The sequence below is a fragment of the Gymnoscopelus braueri genome (assembly GCF_963280865.1).
Source record: "Gymnoscopelus braueri genome assembly, chromosome: 1".
Lineage (NCBI taxonomy): Eukaryota > Metazoa > Chordata > Actinopteri > Myctophiformes > Myctophidae > Gymnoscopelus > Gymnoscopelus braueri.
In genome coordinates this window covers 31,491,552-31,512,558 of record NC_137603.1, presented here as the reverse complement: position 1 = coordinate 31,512,558, position 21,007 = coordinate 31,491,552, and the positions used below count along the sequence as shown (strand labels likewise).

Genomic DNA, 21,007 nt, shown 5'->3' with positions numbered 1-21,007 from the left:
AATGTCAAAACTCCACAGAAAGTTTCCATTCTGCTTTGTTGCAGTCACATCAATTATCTTTGGTGGAACAGACCATGATGGCTTCCTCGAAACTTTTCCAATGCCAAGGACTCACAAATACAGCAAACTCCAAAATAAGTAGATCTGCTATTATTGGACGTTTTTGTGTTTATATTTGAAAACGTTTGACGATCTTGACAAATAATGACATGGACCAAATTGCATGAGGTAAAAGTGGCGATCTGATGAATTGAATATCAAATGAAATTCATATATGTGTGTGTGTGTGTGTGTCTCAATCTCATAGTCTCAATTTCCCATGAAGTGTGCCCTTGTGCTCCACCAGTGTTAATTTTATTAACTAAGACAAAAAATATTTGTGATATTTAGTCGACTAAGACTAAATCAGAATTTGCTGTCAAAATTAACAATGCTCTCCACTCACCCAAAGTTCCGTGCAGGAGCACTTCTCCTGGCTCTTACCTTTAATATGTAGTTTCCTGGCTGGATGTCTGTGATATCGATCCACTGGCAGTCGATATCAGCGTTGTAGGTATCGTAGCAGCCTGGACTGAGACCCTGGAGGAACACAGACATACAGTAAACATGTGGAATAAAACCACAGTCACAATGACTTCATGCAGAATTGCCGGTTTGAGGCATTCTGGCTGTTTGTTTCCCAAACAAGTGACCCCTTTTTTGTGGGTCACACAAACATTATCATTGGTCGCGAGCACATACAGTATAGTTTCCTATATATCGTTGCTGTCGGGCAGAAACCTCCATATTCTAACTTGTTTGTGTTTTTTTGGTAAATTAACGCCCTACTTGATCCACAAGCAATTTTTTTTATTTGAATCCTGTTTTGGACATACAGTATGAGGTTTCCACCCGACAGTGACGATATATTTTGTATTATTATTTCAAAATCTTTCTGGGGGTGGGTGGGGGTCTAATATTTAACAAAACAAACATGGCCAAAGAATAATCTTAAAAAAAAAAGAGACAGAGCATTAGGGCAGTTATGCAACGATATAGGCCTAAAGTGTGTTGGCACGACTCCACTCATCCAGTACATCCTGCCAGGTTTAGGGGTTCAATTCCCACCGATGCCACCCACGCTGAACATGTAAGCACTGATTTATAAAGGGCTTTGAATAAAAGTGTGGAAGTTGTTCACATATTGGCACTAAAATGAATAGTATTCACAAATCACAATTTCTGATGCCAAATTCTATGTTGTAGATCTCACGAGCTTGTCCGACCAGTTTGCGCTTTGCAAATTCCAGTACAGAAATTCTGCATAATGCCTCTGAAAAGTTGACCACGGGGTACAGTATGACAATATACAGTATGTTCCCCTGGTGTACAGGTGCACAGTTTATAATTCACTTAGCTGAAGTGCATGTCCTGCAGCTGAATTCAAAAGGATGCTGAATTAGCTGCGTCATACGAACGTCCAACAAACGTTTTCCCTTTCATCACTTAACCACCTAAAGACGTACTGTATACACTTAGTCATACAATTATTCGCCTATGATGACATGGCCAAAATAGGGACGCTATAGGTTGAAAGTGGTTAATGCAAATCGTCTCTGTCGGGTGGAAACCTCATTTGTCCAAAACTGTTTATTTTCAGGACTCAAATGAAAAAATAGCAAAAGTAGCAGATCTACAAGCTCAAAACGCGTCGACGCGTTCCGCGTTTTTGATGCTTTTGCGTGATGCTGTAGTATGATCAAGTTGGGCGTTAATTTACGGAAAAAAAGTTAGAATATGTAGATAAGAGATTTCTGCCCAAACAGCAACGATATTCTCTGGTAATCCTTTACCTGTGTGTGAGAGGTGCAGGCATAACGCTTCAGGTGACCAAAGTCACATGTGGTGTCCTCAAGACAGAAGCTGGCCTTGTGTCCCTCCGCCACCTTGCGGCCGGTGGCCACCTCCAGCAGGTCATAATGGCTGAACTCATCCATACTGTGGTAGTGCCTGTTGGAGGGGAAAAAAAGCAGGGGAACATTTAAAGTTTCACCAGTACACAACATGACATGCAACACAAAAGCAAGCATACTGCACGTCATGCAGTTTTCCTGTGTTAAAAGTAAAATAGCAAGAAGCTCCCTTTTTCTACCTTGGGAATTCGTTGTGGACAAGCCATTGCTTATTGAAGGACCACTTCAGCCATTTTCAACCTATATTCATGTAATTGGTCCTCACTAATGCTCATTATGAGATGGCACCATTTCTGTACTCACGCGTCTCAGGAGGGCTGTGGACAGTTCAGAAATCTGCCTACCAGTGACATCATCGGTAGGCAGGTTTGGTGATAAAAAAATATATTCAAACTTATATGTTTTATTTATTTAATTAATGCAATGGACTTACATTTCAGCCAATTAGAGTAGATGGACATTTTGCCATCTCATAATGAGCATTAGTGAGGAGGGAGGACCAATAATATGAAGATACATTGAATATGGGCGAAGTGCTCCTTTAAATAAAAGAAAACTTGGCAATTCTTTTAAACAAAAAAATAAGGCGGCATTGTGGGGAGTGTTGCTACTTCACTTTTAAGAGGGAGAGGGAGTTTGAACCATGGGCGTGGGGCTGCAAGGGAGGAATGGCAGGTTTATCTGGTCATTTGTTTGTTTCCAGAGATTAGTTTATTTCCACTGAGGACCACTTTGGCAATAAAGGGCTTTTCGGTAATGCATTTAAAGTGCTATCTTCTGGGACTCGGTGTCATCGTGATTCTACTTTGAATGCTTGTGCTTTTACATTTCTAATAAAAATCCAATCAGATCACAGGATGTGAGGCAATGCGGTCACGCATGCCAGAATGCAGGGCGGTTCCTTCAAACAGATGGCCCTGGTTCGCATGTTGAAAGAATGATGCACTGGGTCTGGTCTCACCCACTAACGATTGCTTATAGAAATCATCAAGCTTACGCTATCGCATCATGGATCTTAGTGGACCATCAGATTGGGAGCACAGTTCAGTGACCTTCCAGACTACACACTGTTATAAGCAGGGGTGGAAATTAAGTAAGCACATTTAATCAAGTGCTGTACTTATCCACTTAAACCCTACTATCTATATTTGTGGGGAAGGCTATCGTAGAAAATTTAAAATTACAACGCGTCGCGATGTGACGCGTTGTGAGCTTGTCGATCGGCTAGCCTTCCCCACAATAATAGAAAACTGAAAATACACTAGTATACAGTAGAGCCCTGAGGGACTTTGGTCAACCATATGGGGATTAAGTGGTTAAGGGTTTTTAAGTGCTGTAATTAGATTTATTTATAAAAAAAATAACATAAAGAATAAAAAAGAAAAAACACGGCCCCTCAGCTATTAGAAGGACAATATCAGTCACCAGAATCAAGGACGTGTGTTTTCAATGGATCTAACATGGTTAAAATGGAGTTTGAAGTTATAATGGGTTTAGATAGGAAGGTCTGATAAAATTACTCAATACTGAATCAAACAACTTAAAAACTGTCTGGGGTGCAGTCTGGAAGTAAGACGTTAAAATGACCCCAAACATGTTTGAAAGGACCTTTAGGTCCTATTTTACAATTTCGCTATTGAAAAATAGCCGATCAACACGCTCACAACGCTTTTACAAGTAGATTTTTCAATACAGGCCTTTTACTATGTAACAGATTATTTCTATATTGAGGTATTGCTACTTTTACTTGAGTAAAGAAAAAAAAGTACTTCTTCCACCACTGGTTCTGGGGAGAAGTATGCGAGTGCAGGCATGTTACCAGGGTTATCAAGGGGGCATCATCCTTCAAATATTTATCTTGTACAAACAAGGTGGGGTTGTTGGCAAAGCAAGCAGTGTATAAATCTTATGATGATTTTATTCCATCAAGACCCATGCATATTATAACAAATTATAGGTATTCTGTAAACAGAAATGACAGTAAGTAAACAAGAAAGAAATGTCATATTATACCAGGTGCTGTGTGTGTGTGTGTGTGTGTGTGTGTGTGTGTGTGTGTGTGTGTGTGTGTGTGTGTGTGTGTGTGTGTGTGTGTGTGTGTGTGTGCGTGCGTGCGTGCGTGCGTGCGTGCGTGCGTGCGTGCGTGCGTGCGTGCGTGCGTGCGTGCGTGCGTGCGTGCGTGTGATTGTTTTCATAGACCTGATTGCTTGTTTTTTTGGATTGCTTGTTTTACTCCCCAAACCTGGCAACATTAAATATGCGACGCTAAACGCTAATAATGTTTTTTATATAAGTGGTGGCAACATTTTTAGACACCACACAGGTCTTCCCAACAATAGCGAAGATTAAAGTCAGGGTGAACACAATCTGGGAACCCAGATCCAACTGAAAATGAAACAGAGCGACCTCTGCTGTTTGTTCTATGTCTGTTGGCTCTGGGCGGAAGAAAACGTAACACCAGTGCGCAAGGAAACCGGGGTTTAGGTCTGCCTTCAGCTTTCACTTCCGGTGGGTGCCACTATGTTTTCATTCCCACTAACAATATTTCTACACGGAACACTAACACCACTTCTCCCAGAGAACATGGATCGTTTTGGTTATAAGCCCACTTGTTTCTATGATGAAAGAGTAAGTTAAAATGTGAATATCTTTCCGTGGTTTTGTCTGCTCCGCGGACGCTATTGTTAAATTAGTTTGGGTTTGTTTCGAGGGGGAAAGATCGACGGACATGTGAATCCCGCCCACTACATTTGATTGGGTAAAGCGCGGCCTGCTTCCTGATCTGAAGGCACGCCCACTTGTAGCCAATGCGCACACGTTATGACGAACCTCCCCGACAGATTCCAACGCAGTGCAGAATCTGTTCTTGAGAGATTAGGGTGAACATGGCCACATAATAGCTTAATAGCCAAACTAGGTTTAATGAAGCACGCTAGCATTTAGGCTAACTCTGTTGCCTGAGGCCAAGTTGCACTGTCTGTAACTGTTGCAGTGTTGAAGGAGGGGAGCGGAGGACGGTTACTCCGGAGGACGGGCCGTCTCCCCATTGGCTTAAAGGACAGGCAAAACGGGGAAGTGTCCCCATTGGCTTTAAAGGAGTGAAGGACAGCCAGGATAGCCAATGATTGAAAACATGTCGAACATGATGCAAATATTTAGGATGACAATTAGGTCTGACTGTTCATAGACTCAGGCGCTCTTCGAGCACCTGGTAAAAATATTTCAGTTTAAGCTGTTGTCATGTTACAATACTGTTTCATTCCATTTTAGCCTTCGTGGGTCTAAGTCAGGGATTCAAATTTTTTTTCAGTTCGAAACCCATTTGGTGTCTCGTCACCGTGAACCAAAAATAGTGAAAATACCCTTAGTTCTAAACTATTTGTTAGAATTTTTAAAAATCTAACACTGTCGAAAAATGTTTGTTGGTCTTTTCCTTGCTTGAAAATCTTTTGAAATAATAATTCAAAAAAGTACAGTACAAATCCTCAAAGAATTTACTCAAGTACAGTACTTCGTTACTGTCTTCCACTGTAAATAAGACAGAGGAGTTGTTGATTTGCTCAACCTGTGGCACCTCACCTGTTCACATTTAGATTGTCAGTGATGTTGCAGCATGGATAAACATATCACAAAGTATCAAAGGACAAGATATTCTAATTAATGACAACAATAATGCACTGATGAGACAAGACATTAACACCCTAATGATGTATGAATGCCGTTAATTACTTTGTATCAATCTGCAAAGTAAGATCAGAGGTGTGTGCGTGCGTGTGCGTGTGTGTATTTGCAATTGTGTGTATAATTATGAGCAAGCGAATGTGAGTGTGCTTTGATGCACGTGTAGGTGTGTGATTTTGTGTGTACTGTATATGAGTGTCTTTGGGTACTTGCTTTGTATGTCTCTGTCGGGTGGAAACCTCATTACGTCTAAAACTGTTACTTTTCAGGATTCTAATTCCAATATAGTAGATCTACAAGCTCAAAACTCGTCGCTTTCCGCGTTTCAAGCTTGCAGATCTGCTATGTTTGATACTTTTGTGTGACGCTGTTATGATCATGTAGGGTGTTCATTTACGAAAAAACACAAAAAGTTAAAATATGGATCTAAGAGGTTTTTGCCCGACAGCAACGATGTGTTTGTGTGAGTTTGCACAGCTTTAAAAGCCTAGGAAAGCCTGGATGCACACGACCACCGATCACCTCAAACCAGAAACCTTGTATGTCCAAAACTGTTACTTTTTAGGAAATGGGGAAAAAAGAACCAATGGATCCAATGTCATTATTTAGTCAAAAGCAATGCAATTTGTAATTGGTTCAACATTTATGAAATCGACAGACCCACATAACCACTTTCATTTTGTGACACTCTTCAGGGCATAATCTATGGAAGAAAAACATATATAATAATTGCAATATAGAGATATGAGGCTTCTGTCCAACAGTGACGAATTGCAAATTTGAAACAAGTGACTGAGTGTCTGTGAGCGCCTCTGTCAACGATGTGGTCCATTTGAAATCACTTACGGTACTAACTGTCATTGCACTTGGACCTCTGCCAGATGTCAAAGTGACCCAGGACAGGAGCCTATTCACTTCATGAGCCGTGCTGTGCACAGTGCCAGCACGGTGATATTAGGGCTGCAACTATCCATTCATTTACACACCGATTATTCTATCGATTATGTTTTGGTTTAATTGAATAATCAAGAAGCATTTTATAATAATATAATCAACTACATCAATTAGTCTGAACCACTTAAGCCCTATTGTTGCACAACAATAGCAAAAAAATTTGCTATCTACAAGCTCATAACGTGGCTAAACAAAAGGAAAAAAATGTTAATTTTTATTAGAATCAATTAATTATTTAGTCTCTGTCGGTCGACACCTCATACGTCCATAACAGTTACTTTTCAGGATTCAATGTGGAGATGAGGGATTAAGTGGTTAAGGGTTGGAGGGGTTTTCAACGATTTGTTATAAACAATTAAATTGATATGTTTGATTAACTGTTGCACCCCTAGTTGATATTGTTCTGTGATATGGAGCAAAATGACAGTCCTCTGAAAAGGTGGATTTTCTTCTAAGCCCTTTGACACACAAAGTGCACAAGTCTTAATTTCATTACATTGTGTTTTTTTCTTCAGGATGACAAAAAATAAACAAAACAACAACAACAAAGCCTCAATTGACCTCAGTATCCTTTTTGTGTAATAACTAGACCTCAAGGAGATTAGACCATAAAATGATGCATTGAGCAAGAGTAGTGGGTGCCAGGAAATGTGTTGAAATAACATTTGGTGACATTTGCTGTTTGTTTGTTGCTTTTTTGGGGGGAGAATTACAGCCGGAGGTCCTTTAATCCCAAAGGGGCCTTTTACCCCACTAAAGATAATTACGTATCACACTCTATCACTTTCACTGGGTCTGTTTTGAGAGTTAACCACATTAACACTGGTCTCCCTATTCTGGGTATGTCGTCATAGGCCAACATTCTCAAAAATAGCGTGGCTCTAGATCATACATGGGCATCTGGCGGCCCCCATCTTCACTTAATGCGGCCCGCGGGTCGATATCCCGATATACTGATTTATTATTGATTTCAGGTGTTTCAATTCCGAACATGCAAGTTTAATGTACATGACCTATTGTTACCTTACTACAGTCCATTGTATTAAATTGTATTTATTTTCAATGTCCATTGTATTTGTATTTAAGTTCATAAAGTCAATATAAGTATGACATTTTTTTTTAATTAAATAGAAATGTTACACTTAATAATAATTGTTAGTATCCCTTTATTTGTGACTAACATGGGCTATTTGAGTGATAGGGTTTACAGCAGTGTTTCTCAACTTTCTGGATCAGGGCCCACTTGAAAATATATAAAGTGTTCACGGCCCACCCATCTGACCACTTTACACGGTAGGTTTTAAAGAAGAAAATACTTTCTTTTTTTTAATGTCACAACAGAACTTATATTAATGTCATGTTATCATCAAAATCTTAGTGTTTTACCAATTATTTGGGGCCCGCTTAAAATATCCTCGTGGGAAGGAGTGAGTGTGGAAATGTAGTGGCCCTCTCCATCATCAAAGTTGATCACCCTTGATCTAGATACTTAATGTGTAATCCGGTGTTGCACTGTGAATAGTCGATCTACTGTACAAGGTCACAACTCGTAGTTGTAGATCAGCAACCTTCATCGTATGACAGTGTCAGGCTTAAGTGAAGAATCAGTTCTTGAACAGAGCCATGCCAGTGAGGTCAAACCGTTTCAACAGGGGCCAGAATAAGATGGGCCTTTGCGTGCGATCTTCAATTATTCAAATCAATTATCGTCTCTTCCGGGTGGAAACCTCATATGTCCAAAACTGTTACTTTCAAAACAGTAGCAGTACTTTTGATACTTTTGTTAGCGTGATCAAGTAAGGCGTTACAAAAAAACACACCAAAAGATACAACATAGAGATAGGAGGTTTCTGTCCGACAGCAACGTTATTCTTGATGAATGAAACTCACGCGAGCCTAAAGTGTCGGACTACTTGAGTGCTGCTAGTTTTGTATGGATGTCACACAGGTGAGGTAAGCTCTGGACCCCGTACAGTCAGACACAAAAGTCAGACGGTGAATAATGCCAGTGCTCCTGAGCTCATGGTCCATGTTTCAACATGGACGACGACTTTTACTGGAACAGTCATTAAAGAATGAATGAAGACTTGGAAGCGAAAAGTGGGTACTTTCCACCGATGGAGCAAGTGACAATAATACAAACTCATATTTTCCATATTAAAAGGGGGGGAACAGAGTGAAGAGGTGCACTCAGGTGGAGTGCCGTTTGCCAATCTCCGTGGGGGCGGAAAGCTATCTGTCCCACCGCGTTCTGATAAGGCAATTTATGCTCTGCTGCCACTATACATCGCTGTTACAACACAAGGCCGCTGTGAATGACTTCCACTTGATATCCAGCATTGGTGGAAAGTAACTAAGTACATTTGCTCAAAGTACTGTTACTAAGAACAAGTTTGAGGTACTTTTATCTGAGTATTTCTATTTTGCAATACTTTTCACTCCACTACATCTCTGAGGCAAATATTGTACTTTTTTACAACGCCACAATTATTTGAAACCATTTCTTACAAGTTATTTTGTAGATTTAGAATGTTATTATTACCAATTAAGCCATATTTACTCTCTAATCTAAAATAGGTGATGTAAAAGCTCACAACGTGTTGCGATGCTACGCGTTGTGAGCTTGCAGATCTGCTCATTTTAAATCTTTTTGAAACAAACATTCTGCCTAATGAGTACTTTTACTTTGGGTACCTTAAAGGTTTCATGACGTTCAGTTTTACCACACATTAAAAGTATTTGTCATGGTCCTTCAAACGTGTATAGAAAGTTTTAACAATCCACTGCATTGATCCATGGCAGGTGTTTTTCTCTCACATTTCTAAAGCCTTTTCAACTGCAATGAAAAAAGAAATCTTTGCCTGCGGGTGTCGCTGGTGAGGGATTTTGCCTGTCAATCATCGCCTCTGCTCCGCCCCCCCCAAAGGAAAGGATAGGGGAGGGGAGGGGCGAGGAGGAGAGTGGGCGGGATTAATCGACTGTGACCTCACTGCCGAAGGGCCAAGCTCAGATTACTTTTCAGCCTAATTATTCAGAAAACCCCAGACCACAGAAAATCCACTGAATGTTCAAAGTTCAGATTTTGTGGGTGTAATTGAGGTCATAAAACCCAAAAAAAAACATTAAAAAAAAAAAAAGTGAAAATGACTGTCATAGAACCTTTAAACCAGCACTATGTAACTTTTTTTTATGAATAAAATGTAATTTTGTCCAACTGTATAGTATGGTATTATTTTAATACAATATAACTTATACAATTGTGGTGGTTGAATTTGGTCTCACTGCTCTTAGACATTTAGATCCTGTGTCTTGGTGAGACATGACCTTTGACACAATCCTGTTTCTGCTTTGAGTTTGACACACATTTTGACCTCAAGGTCCAGATTAAATGTATCCCCTGATGAAGCTATTAGCTCAATGGTAAAACATTCAACAATTTCCTGTTCAAATCCGGGGTAGAACAGGACAATTACGTAGTGCAGCTTTAAGTATTTTGATGCAAATACTTAACTCAAGTCAAATATTGGCTACAGGACGTGCAACTTTTTATTAAGTTAAAAAAACAACAACTATCTGAGTACTTCTTTCACCAGTGCTGCACACAAGGGCGCTGTGAATGACTTCCACTTGATATCCAGTATAAGACAGATCAATCATAGGGGGCTTTTCCTCTGTATCTACTGTATATGAATGGCACACTTGGGGGGACTGGTGCAATAGTGTGTGGTGCGTGTGTGTGTGTGTGTGTGTGTGTGTGTGTGTGTGTGTGTGTGTGTGTGTGTGTGTGTGTGTGTGTGTGTGTGTGTGTGTGTGAGCGCGTGTGTGAGCGCGTGCGCGTGCTGTGCGCACATACTTGTATTACTTGTGAGCGCCAAATGCCCCCACAGGTATAGTAGAATTTGACAAAGTTTTGTCTTCATTTTTGGGGAGTTTGGGGTTAGGATTGGGATTAGACAGAGGTTAGGTTTAGGGGTTGGTGATACAGTTATGCCTGATTTCTTCTTAAAATAGCCAATCTACAAGCTCACATAACGTTATATGAGCTTGTAGATCAGTTATTTTTTGGCTTTAGGGTCAGGGTAAACAATTACCCCCCCAACAAAAATGGCAATCATAAAATGAATGTTCTCACAAGTATAGTAATACAAACATGTGTGTGTGCGTGCGCGCGCTTGTGCGCGCACGTGTGTGTATGTACAGTATATGAGTGATGCATGCTTGTACGCCTCAGTGCCTGGCCGTCTTTGGATGAGGGAATTTGGAGGACGCCAGGGGGTTGAAACGCTCTTTATTTTTGTTCCCACACCAGGCATTTATTTGGATGGAAGTCTTGAGATGATTATCTGTGCTTGTACTGTACGTACGTACGTACGTACGTACGTACGTGTGTGTGTGTGTGTGTGTGTGTGTGTGTATGTGCACATGAGCTGTCTGGAAGGGGTCCTTGCCTTTACTCAGTATCCCTTTACTCAGTAACCCCCCCCCCCCACACACACACACACACACACACACACACACACACACACACACACACACACACACACACACACACACACACACACACACACACACACACACACACACACACACACACACACACACACACACACACACACACACACACGGCTATGTCAGCTATAGGGAATGCAGTGTTGGAAGAACACAGCGGCTGCCTAAATAAGAATGGCTAGTAATCCTTATATCATTGCTGTCATGCAGAAACCTCGTATCTCCATGGTTCAACCAGTTCGTCGTACAAGAGTCAGTGTCACGCAGAAAATAGCCGATCTACGACCTCACAACCATATTCTAACTTGATGTGTTTTTTTCGTAAATTAACGCCCTACTTGAGCGTCACACAAAAGCATCAAAAGTAGCAGCGCCGCATTTCGAGCTTGTAGATCTGCTACTTTTGCAACTTTTGAATTTGAATCCTGCAGTGTAAGTTGTATGTTTTGGACGTATGAGGTTTCCGACCGACAGAGACGAAATATTGAAACCGACGAGAGTAATAACCACATGGGAACAAAGGTTCTTTTTTTATTTTTTGGGGGGGGGGGTAATTTCCTGAAAAGTAACTGTTTCGTAACACACAAGGTTTCCGCCCGACAGCGATGATATACAAAACATTCCAATCCTTCTCCATACACCCATGAGTCATTTTCCACTTGTGTTGCAACAGTGGAGGGACTTCGAGGGATGGAGAGGGGGGGGGGGATCACAGTCTGGGGCTGAGTGTGTGTTATTACACAGAAACAAGGCCTGTATGGGAACTATTTAGCACAGGCCTGACATGCTGCATTCCAAGCACTACACACAGAGAAATAAAGGTGCCCACATCAAACCCAAACTGGTTCTTCAGAGCAGTGGTTCTACTTTTTACTATAAATTCGATTTAAAAAATAAAGTAGATATACAAGCTCACAACACGTTGCGTTATGAGCTTGTTAAGTATAAAAGTGTCTATATATGAACACAATTGGCCCGCGTTCGGGGGAGGGAAGCCGGGCTGGGAGAGTAATATCACTGCATGTATTCCTACAGGCTGGGACGGCACCTGTCAGTTATGGAGGGTTGGGCGGGAGGAGTAGAACTCTACGTCCCCCCAGGGGGGTCCTCACTTACAGGTGAGCCTGTAGGATACAACAGCAGTGATAACACACACATGTGTGCGGGGAGGAATCAATTGGCCAAACGACTACATTGGGGACAAAAGGGATAAAAAGCAACAAACAACAACAACAACAACCAAAAGTCAGCAGAACTAATTTCTACTGGGGACTCCCTGGAATCCCCCCAAAGAACCCCTGGGGGTACCCAGACCCCACTTTGAGAACCCCTGCCTTCAGAGTGATGCCCTAATAGAACAGTGTTTCTCAAACTTTCTCATAATCAAGGACCCCCATAACTCTCAGAGTTACAAACCTGTTAGGGTCCATTTGGAACCCCCTCAAGGACCCCTGGGGGTCCACGGACCCCCCCCCCCCACTTGGAGAACCACTGCCATAGCAGAACTGTTTTTGGATCCAGAAATAACCGTTCAACCTGGAACCTTTTAGCCACTTTTGGACCCCGGGAAGACTAACTGGTTGCTATGGCACCAGCCAATGAGGATCCTTAATAAAAGACAAGACCTAATCTAATCACTTTCAGCCCCAAATGAACCCTTACAAGTCCATTGTAAAAAAAAAGAAATCAAAAATGTAAAAAAAGAAATTGGACCCTTACAGATCCATTTGGTTCCATTTGGTTCCATTTATACCATTTGGACCTCTTGTGGTCCACGGACCCGACGTGGAGAAACAGTGAGTTAAAAGATTCAAACTTTGTCATAGCTCGTGAAACCCAAGAGAATCCCATTTCCCTTTCCCTGCTTTGAATACTCAAGTGAGAAGGATTGGACTGGATGTAAAAACCTGAATAAAACGTCTCTACTACAAAGTTTATGTGAATCAAATGTAGGGCAATAAAGTTTATTGTCAGAATCTGGGCCACATATTTTCATTCCCTGAAGAGAATTTCTCAATGGCCAACGGTTATGTTCTACTAACCTACATGCAAAGTGATGGACAAACAAACCCTGGTCAAAGTATAGATACTCGTGGTGCCAAATTTGCCAAATTTGTACTTAAAATACAAGCTTTGCATCACGTTTCGAGTTTGTAAATCTGCAACTTTTGCTCCGTTTGAATTTGAATCCTGAAAAGTAACAGTTTTGGACATAACTGGAGGTTTTCACCCGACAGAGACGAAAGTCTAAACAACAGTATAGGGCATGGGAGTGACGGGGCCTATAGGCAAAATTGGTGAGAGGGAAAAAAGTAAGTTTATAAAAAAAAAAAAAGAGTTTGACGGGGGGAAAGAAATATTGATTTGTCATTCCGCTCACAATGCCCAGTGCAACGATTGCGTCAGCACGTCTCCCATCTACCCCCCCCCCCCCCCCATGTGGGTACAAGGCTGACGACACACAGCCAGTCACATTGCCAGTTTTCCAATGCAGTAGGTTCTCAAACATTATCATGTCCTGGACCCCTAAATGAATATGTATTCTTGCGGACCCCAATCTGAAAAGATGTTGTGCCAGGGACCCTTTTTTTTAACATAGCCGATGTACGACAGTGGTCAAACTGACTTTGATGCTTTATTAACCATTTTTGTTGGAACCCCCTCAAGGCTTAAGGCGGTTACACACCGGCGAATATGCGAATATACGCAAAATTATATACAAATAATTAAAAGACGCTTTTTCGCTTCGCTTTTTCGCTCCATGTACGGTTCCATTGACTTTATAAGGTTTTTTAAAAAAAACGTATTATTCGCATGAAAAAATCACCCCGGTGTGTAAGGACCTTTAGGGTTAGGGTTAGGGGGGGTTCGGACCCCACTTTGAAAACCGCTGGCGTAGAGCATAGGTTCTCAAAGTGGGGTCCGGGAACCCCCAGGGGTCCTTAGGGGGGTTCCAAGGGGTCCCCAGCAAAAGCAGTTAACATAGCGTCACAATCATTTTAACCCCTTTATCCATGTATGTGTTGGCTATTCAAATATAGTAGATCTACAAGCATTGTGCCGTGCTGTGAGCTTGTACATCTGCTATTTTGGAAAATATATTGAAAAATATAGAACATTTATTTAACACAAATCTTCTCTTCTGGGGGTCCCTGGCACAAAATCTTCTCAGATGGGGAGCCGCGGCCAAATAAATATCAATTTGGGGGGTCCTTGGCACGAAAAAGTTTGAGAACCACTGCCCCCTTGGGGATCCCCGGACCCCACTTTGAGAACCACTGGCGTAGAGTGACGACACATAGCCAGCCAGCCAGCCAGCGGACATTGCCAGTTTTATTTTCTAAATGGCCATACAGTCAAACATTCCTCACAGATGAGCCCGGCCCGGCCCGGGCCCCGGCCAGCGAGGCGAGTGGAGCTTGGCAGGCCAGGGGCGAGCAGCACAGTGGTTGAGCAGACAGACGTGTTGAAAAGCGAGACACAGAGCAGCCACGGGATGCAATGGAGCATGGGGTCATAGAGAAAACACAGGGGGTATCCAAACATCACCTCACTCCCCAGACCCTCCAGAGACTATATACTCCACTGTGAGCCGCTATCAGCTTGCTAAAGCAACACAAATCTGTACGTTCAAACAAAAATGTGCAGACGCAATGCAAAGAGAAAAAAAAAGGAGCTACAGTATACGTGCCATGCTGCACAAGCACGAACATATATAGTAATAGTCGGTTGCTGTATTTATACTGTACTATGAATAGCCTACATTTTGTGTTGCGTATCATCGCTGTGACGGACAACCTTGTATGTTCAAAACCGCTACTTGAAAGGACATGGAGGAAAGAACCCATGTGTTCCAATGGATCTAATGTAGGTTTTAGTCACAAGCTCTTGTTAATACTTTTCATTGGTTCAAAATTCATAAAATGAAAAGAATGGGCAAAAGATTAGGTGGTCTACAAGTTTACAACGCGTCGGGATGTGACGCGTTGTGAGCTTTTTTTGTGTGAGACTGGCTGTTTTTGCATTTTGCTACTTTTGTGTGACATTATAGTGTGACCAATCTGGGAACCCAGAGCCAACTGAAAAGGAAAAACAGCGACCTCTGCTGTTTGTTACTATCTCAGTTGGCTCTGGGCGGAAGAAAACGTAGCATCCGTGCGCAAGGAAACCGGGGTTTTGGTCTGCCTTCACCGCTCCACTTCCGGTGGTGCGACTATGTTTTCATTCCCACTAACAATATTTCTACACGGAACACTAACACCACTTCTCCCAGAGAACATGGATCGTTTTGGTTATAAGCCCACTTGTTTCTATGATGAAAGAACAAGTTAAAATGTGAATATCTTTCCGTGGTTTTGTCTGCTCCGCGGACGCTATTGTTAAATTAGTTTTGGTTGGTTTCGAGAGGGGAAGGATCGACGGACACGTGAATTTGATTGGGTAAAACGCGGCCTGCTTCCTGATCTGAAGGCACGCCCACTTGTAGGCTACTGCGTACATGTTATGACGAACCTCCCCGACAGATTCCAACGCAGAGCAGAATCTGTTCTTGAGAGATTATAGTATGACAAATAAAAAATATATATATGTATATAAATGGTTGATATATGGAGATACAAGGTTTATGCCCCACAACAACGATGTGGAGCCCTGTTGTCCGCATGCCACAAAACAGCAGCGTGTGTAAGTCTATAAATTGTCAGTATGTGACCCAAATGTACCCAAAAAGACATATTCCTATTATGCTACTTGGTCATTAAAATGTCCCTGAGTCAGATAACTGAAGTGGGTACCTTAACAGGACATCATTAGCGCTGCGTTTCACCCACTGCTGCTGCTACTGTCAAATACCAGCATATGTCTACAGACAGACAGGCACCTAACTAATGATGATGATGATGATGATGGTGATGATGAGGATCTAGATTGTCTGGAGGCTTGGCGTTCACTCACTCTGTTTCATGTTTTTTCTTCTTTTTTTCATTACCAGAGCTACGGTACAGTAAGAGTGTTAATGCAGTGGTGAAGAAGTGGGGCCTATACTCAAGATTTTGTTTTACTTGAGTAAAAGTAGCAATGACACGATGTAAAAATCTAATATGTAATCAAAATTGTACGTGAGTTAAATTACAGCAGTGGTTCTCAAAACATTTTTGTGTCAAGAACCCCCAAATTGATATGTATTTGGCCGCGGACCCCCATCTGAAAAACGTTTTGTGTCAGGGACCCCCAGAAGAGAATATTTGTGTAAAAATAAATGTCAAGATTATTATTTTTCTTTTCAGCACTGTGAGCTTGTAGATCTGCAATTTTTTAATAGCCAATGTATAAATAGTTAAAATCACTGTTAATCAATATTAAATGGGTACTCACTGATGGCAGCTGTGCCACTCCCATGTGTGTCGGGGTCTGTTGGGCATGAAGTCAGCAGTGCCCTGGTTCCTCACTCTCTGTGGGAAACGCAGCAGCACCCTGATGTCATAGTCTGTGACCTCTGAGCTGTAGGCGGTGCTGGAGAGGGAGAACAGATATATATATATACCATCATGAACACAAGGCTTATTAGAATGACTACAATGAATATTGATTGATTGATTGATTGATTGATTGAATACTTTATTAGCCAGAGATTCAAACAGCACATGGTATAGATCGATCCGATCTATTCAATTCATCGACGTAGCATGTCTACCGGTCCGCTGGTCATCAAATTATTGGCTTAGGAATGTGACAAAAACTAAAAAATATCCATGAATTCAAGTCTCCATGGGGTGACTCATCGATAGAAAAAAAGATTTTTTTTGGGTGAACTGTCCCTTTAATTAAGCCTGTCTTCTACTCTGAGCCATCCCAAACTAGCAAAGTGTGTTGGGCTTGAGGCCGAGAAGTAGTCGTATCAGTTTGTTTTGGGAGGTCTGACGCTTAGTTTATCTGTTTGGCTCGCCCAGTGTTTCTCCTGATATAACATTCATTCATTAATTCTCGGAGCTGTAGGCAGTGCTACATTGGGAGAACACATAACGGTCGTCATGACCACAAGACAGAGTGCAGAGTTACCGAACTGCTGCTAAAAAGATAAGCCATTGTACCTGTCTAGGATAAGACCTTAACCTTAACTCTATATACATTGCAGGCAGTATTTTTGATGATTATTTTATTTTGTATTAATTGTTTTTACTATTCTTACTTATTCTTTCCGTGTCTCTCGTCCAGTGTTTGCCATGATATATCATTAATTCATGCAGGCATTCACTCACTCACTCACTCACTAATAAATAAATACATAAATAATAGGTGGAAAAGCTTCGAGGGAAGTATACACATGCAGCATCAAATAAATAATTCATAACACAGATCACAGATACCAATCTACTGATAACACTTTTTCTTTGGGGATTTTTGTTTTAACTCCACTGTGAGAAAAACATCCAGGTAGCCACTCTGTTGTGCAAGATTTAGATCTGCAGGGCTTCTCTTATCTTTGAGACGAGGAGGGGAAGAAGAACACAAACTGTGATCCCTCAATACCAGAGAGAGGGCTCTAAAGCCATTCATCTTGCTGGCCGACTGTTGACATTGGGAGTGTATGGCAAATTACAGCAGGCCATCTGTGGGTGATTGCTGTGAACTCAGACAGGATATGAGAGGGTATCTGGTGAGGGATGGCTGTGTGTTTGTGATGGGGGGGAGAGGGGCCAAAGGGACAGGACACTTCCATCATCTCAAGTGGGTCTATGTGTAGTCAAAAGGCGGCATCCTGATATAGCTTAGAGTTCAGAGAGTTGTGAGAGCACGCTCTCACAACAATAGTTACCCTCAAGGTGACCGTGTTTCACTTCATTTTATGCAGTACCGAGAGCTTGTTCTGTTTTTTTTTCTTATGGAAAAATAGCAGATGTACAAGCTCGCAGCACGGCACAAAGTGACGCGCTGTGAGCTTGTAGATCTGCTATTTTTGAATAACCTACAGTAGGTGGCCAGTTCCTTCCACACCTCTGGCATGGAGCGCGTGACCCGAGATGATGTTGGTTAGAATCCAGCACATAACACCAATGGTTTTGATAATGTGGATTGTGGAAGTTAAATGGTGGATTTGTGGATAGGACTCTATATGAACAAATTTGGTATATCAACAAAACGCATCGCATTCTGTTTGTGTGACATGCATGATGCAAAGGTTTTGAAAGTGAAACTGGCCAAAGTCACTGGCCACCTACTGTACGTATAATTGGTTAAGTGGTTGAAATGATGATGATGCTATATTAACTAATTAACAAATGACTAACTTATGGAATGGCTTACCCATTCCATAAGTTTCTGCGTAATGTCACTGGCAAAAAATCTTAATAGCACACCCAAATAAGGGATTGGAACATACAGATATTTTGTGTAATGCTTGAATTAGTTCGCAAGGAATGGATTACTTATGCATATAGCAAAATAGATATAGTGATATTGAAACATTGCTGGCACCCGATTTGACATTTTGTGTGTTCAAGTCCCTACATTGGGTTAATCCACTGAGAACCTGTGCTACATGTGTGTGCATATACTGTACTGTGGGGTAGAGTGTAGAATGTCTGTGTGAGCTGAAGTGAGCTGGGCTCTATGCACTGCAGCCATATTGGAAATAAAGTACAAAAAGAAGGTAAAACACCTTCACAGGTGTTTTACCAATGATGCCAATTAAGGTTGTGTTCCATCCATTCTGGTCAAACAGAGTCAGGGTGCTGATCTTATGTTGGCTCACTGGAAGCACTCTGCAACACCAGTGGGTCTCATATTGGGGTCCAGGGACCCTCATGGTTCTTTGGGGGGGTTCCAAATGCCCCCTTACGGATGTGTACCTCTGAGAGTGTACAAGTGGAACAAAATGGCATTTGTACACTCAGAGTTATCGGGGTCCTTGATATAAATAAAAAAGGTTTGAGAACCACCAATCATTGATAACACCTGTGCAGGAAGAAAGGAAGCTGCCCAATTTCTTTCCAATATGGCTGCTGTGCATAGAGCCTATTAAAGCTTTCAAAGCATCGGTTGCTGGACTTACCTTGACAGGCATTTCTCCTCAGCAGCACAGCGGAGAGAATACATGTGCGCCCTCTGGATGTATGTGGAGGCCTGGACATAGTTGGGGTCAGGAACCAGGTCAGGCAAACCTAAAGCAATTAAAATTATTACTTTGCAGGTTACAACACAGTGTTTTAACATAGTTACTTTACACGTTACCACACTGTGTAGCCTGTAAAGTATGCGTTTTAACGTTGTCACACAGGCTACGTTCGACACTGTGTTTTAACATTGTCACTTTACAGGCTACTGCAGTGCACAACACTGTTGTTTACGTTACTTTACTTTGTGTGTTTATTTATGGGACAGTGCACATTAATTCAATACATGTACATGATCTCATGTAAACATGCCGGATTTAGCTAGAAGCAAATTTCCATCAGTAGAATGCCCGTAAAAACATCACAACAATATGACAAAAACATACCTAATTTAAGCCTAACTTGCAACCTAAATACCTACTATAAAGCCTAATACAACCAATAGAATATCTAAAGCCTATTTTGTCATTTTTAAGATTTATCGATGGTCACATGTTTGAGACATTTTTAACCATTGTTTTAGTCTAAGGTACACAGGGTGGGGCTTTCCCTCTAGAGTGACTGGGAGGCTATTCCATCGTAGGCTTCCCTTGATGGAGGGCGAGGACATTCTGTCCAAATGTGGTCGGCCTACGATGGACCTCACAGTCCCCTCTGCTCTGGTGTCTGACCTAGTGTCACGTCCAGTGTCTCTCTTCCTGTGGATAAAATCATACACTAGAGGAGGAGCCTTTTCCCTGTGCTGTACCTTAAAGGACGACTTCACCCATTTCATATAATTGGTCCTCACTATTGCTCATGATAAAATTGTAAAAACAAATTCTACTCAGCCTATGTCTCATAGGAGGGCTGTGGACACCCAGGTTTTTTTTCTTTCAAACCAGACTTTTTTTTTTTTTTTTTTATCAACGCGAGAACAATGGCTTCCATTAGCATGCTAACTTTACAGGAAAAGAAAGCCTGCAGTTTCTATAAGCTTGGATTCCCCATCAATGATGTCACTGGAAGGCGGTCTTCTGAACTGTCCACAGCCCTCCTCTGAAGCACAGACGGGGTTGACAAAAATGTTACCATATTATAATACCATGAGCATAATGACCAATTATATGAAGATACTGTGTAGGTTGAAGTCGTCCTTTAGTGCCAATGAAAGCTTTGTTTTCACAGAGAACAGAAAGTTAAATGTTTTCCTCTGTAAAGCAATGTGTAATAGGGTTATTACATTACATATATCCAAAGAAGGAACCTGTTGAATAGTTAAGAAGCGAGGTTATGGGCAATATGTGAAGTTGAAATGTATACATTGAAAACAATTGCAATTATCTATGTCTATTTAAAATGTAATTGGCCGCTGGTTGCATGCTGAAGGCAACCTTTCCAGAACCACACTGGTAATATTATTTCTCATGTAAAACACTGGACCACTCATCAATGTTTCATTACAGAATGTTCACAGAACAGTAGAGGTTGCTGAATCACACTTACTGTAGTTGCACGCCGGTGTTGCGCACCAAAAATAGCAAATCTGCAAGCTCAGAACTTGTCGCATCGCAACGCATTCTGAGCTTGTATATGTGCTCCCCCCCCCCCCCCCCTCTGATGCACCACACTGGCGACCAACCAAGTATGAATCAGGCATTACAGTGCTGTGCCAAGGCCCGTAGTTCAAGAACAGGGCACACTGGAGAATAGCATTGGCCACTAATTACTTCACATTCCTGATGATTATCTTCGCAAACTGGCGGGTCATAGTTTTCTAACAAGACAGTTTGCATTCCCTAGGCCTCTCAGAACAAATGG

At 41.7% G+C, this 21,007-nt stretch overlaps 1 protein-coding gene across 2 annotated transcripts in view; it reads right to left on the bottom strand.

Moving 5' to 3' along the window:
• loxl1 (lysyl oxidase-like 1) overlaps positions 1 to 21,007 on the bottom strand; it is a 44,141-nt gene that overhangs the window by 5,675 nt on the left and 17,459 nt on the right. For both annotated transcript variants that reach the window (XR_013931998.1, XM_080412445.1), the window contains exons 2-5: positions 19,147 to 19,255; positions 16,470 to 16,607; positions 1,833 to 1,989; positions 484 to 579 (exon numbers count right to left, since the gene is read on the bottom strand). Coding sequence is in view for 1 of the 2 variants with exons in the window: in XM_080412445.1 (XP_080268571.1) it covers positions 484 to 579; positions 1,833 to 1,989; positions 16,470 to 16,607; positions 19,147 to 19,255 (500 nt within the window). In the remaining variant the exon portion in view is untranslated. The remainder of the gene's footprint in view (positions 1 to 483; positions 580 to 1,832; positions 1,990 to 16,469; positions 16,608 to 19,146; positions 19,256 to 21,007) is intronic.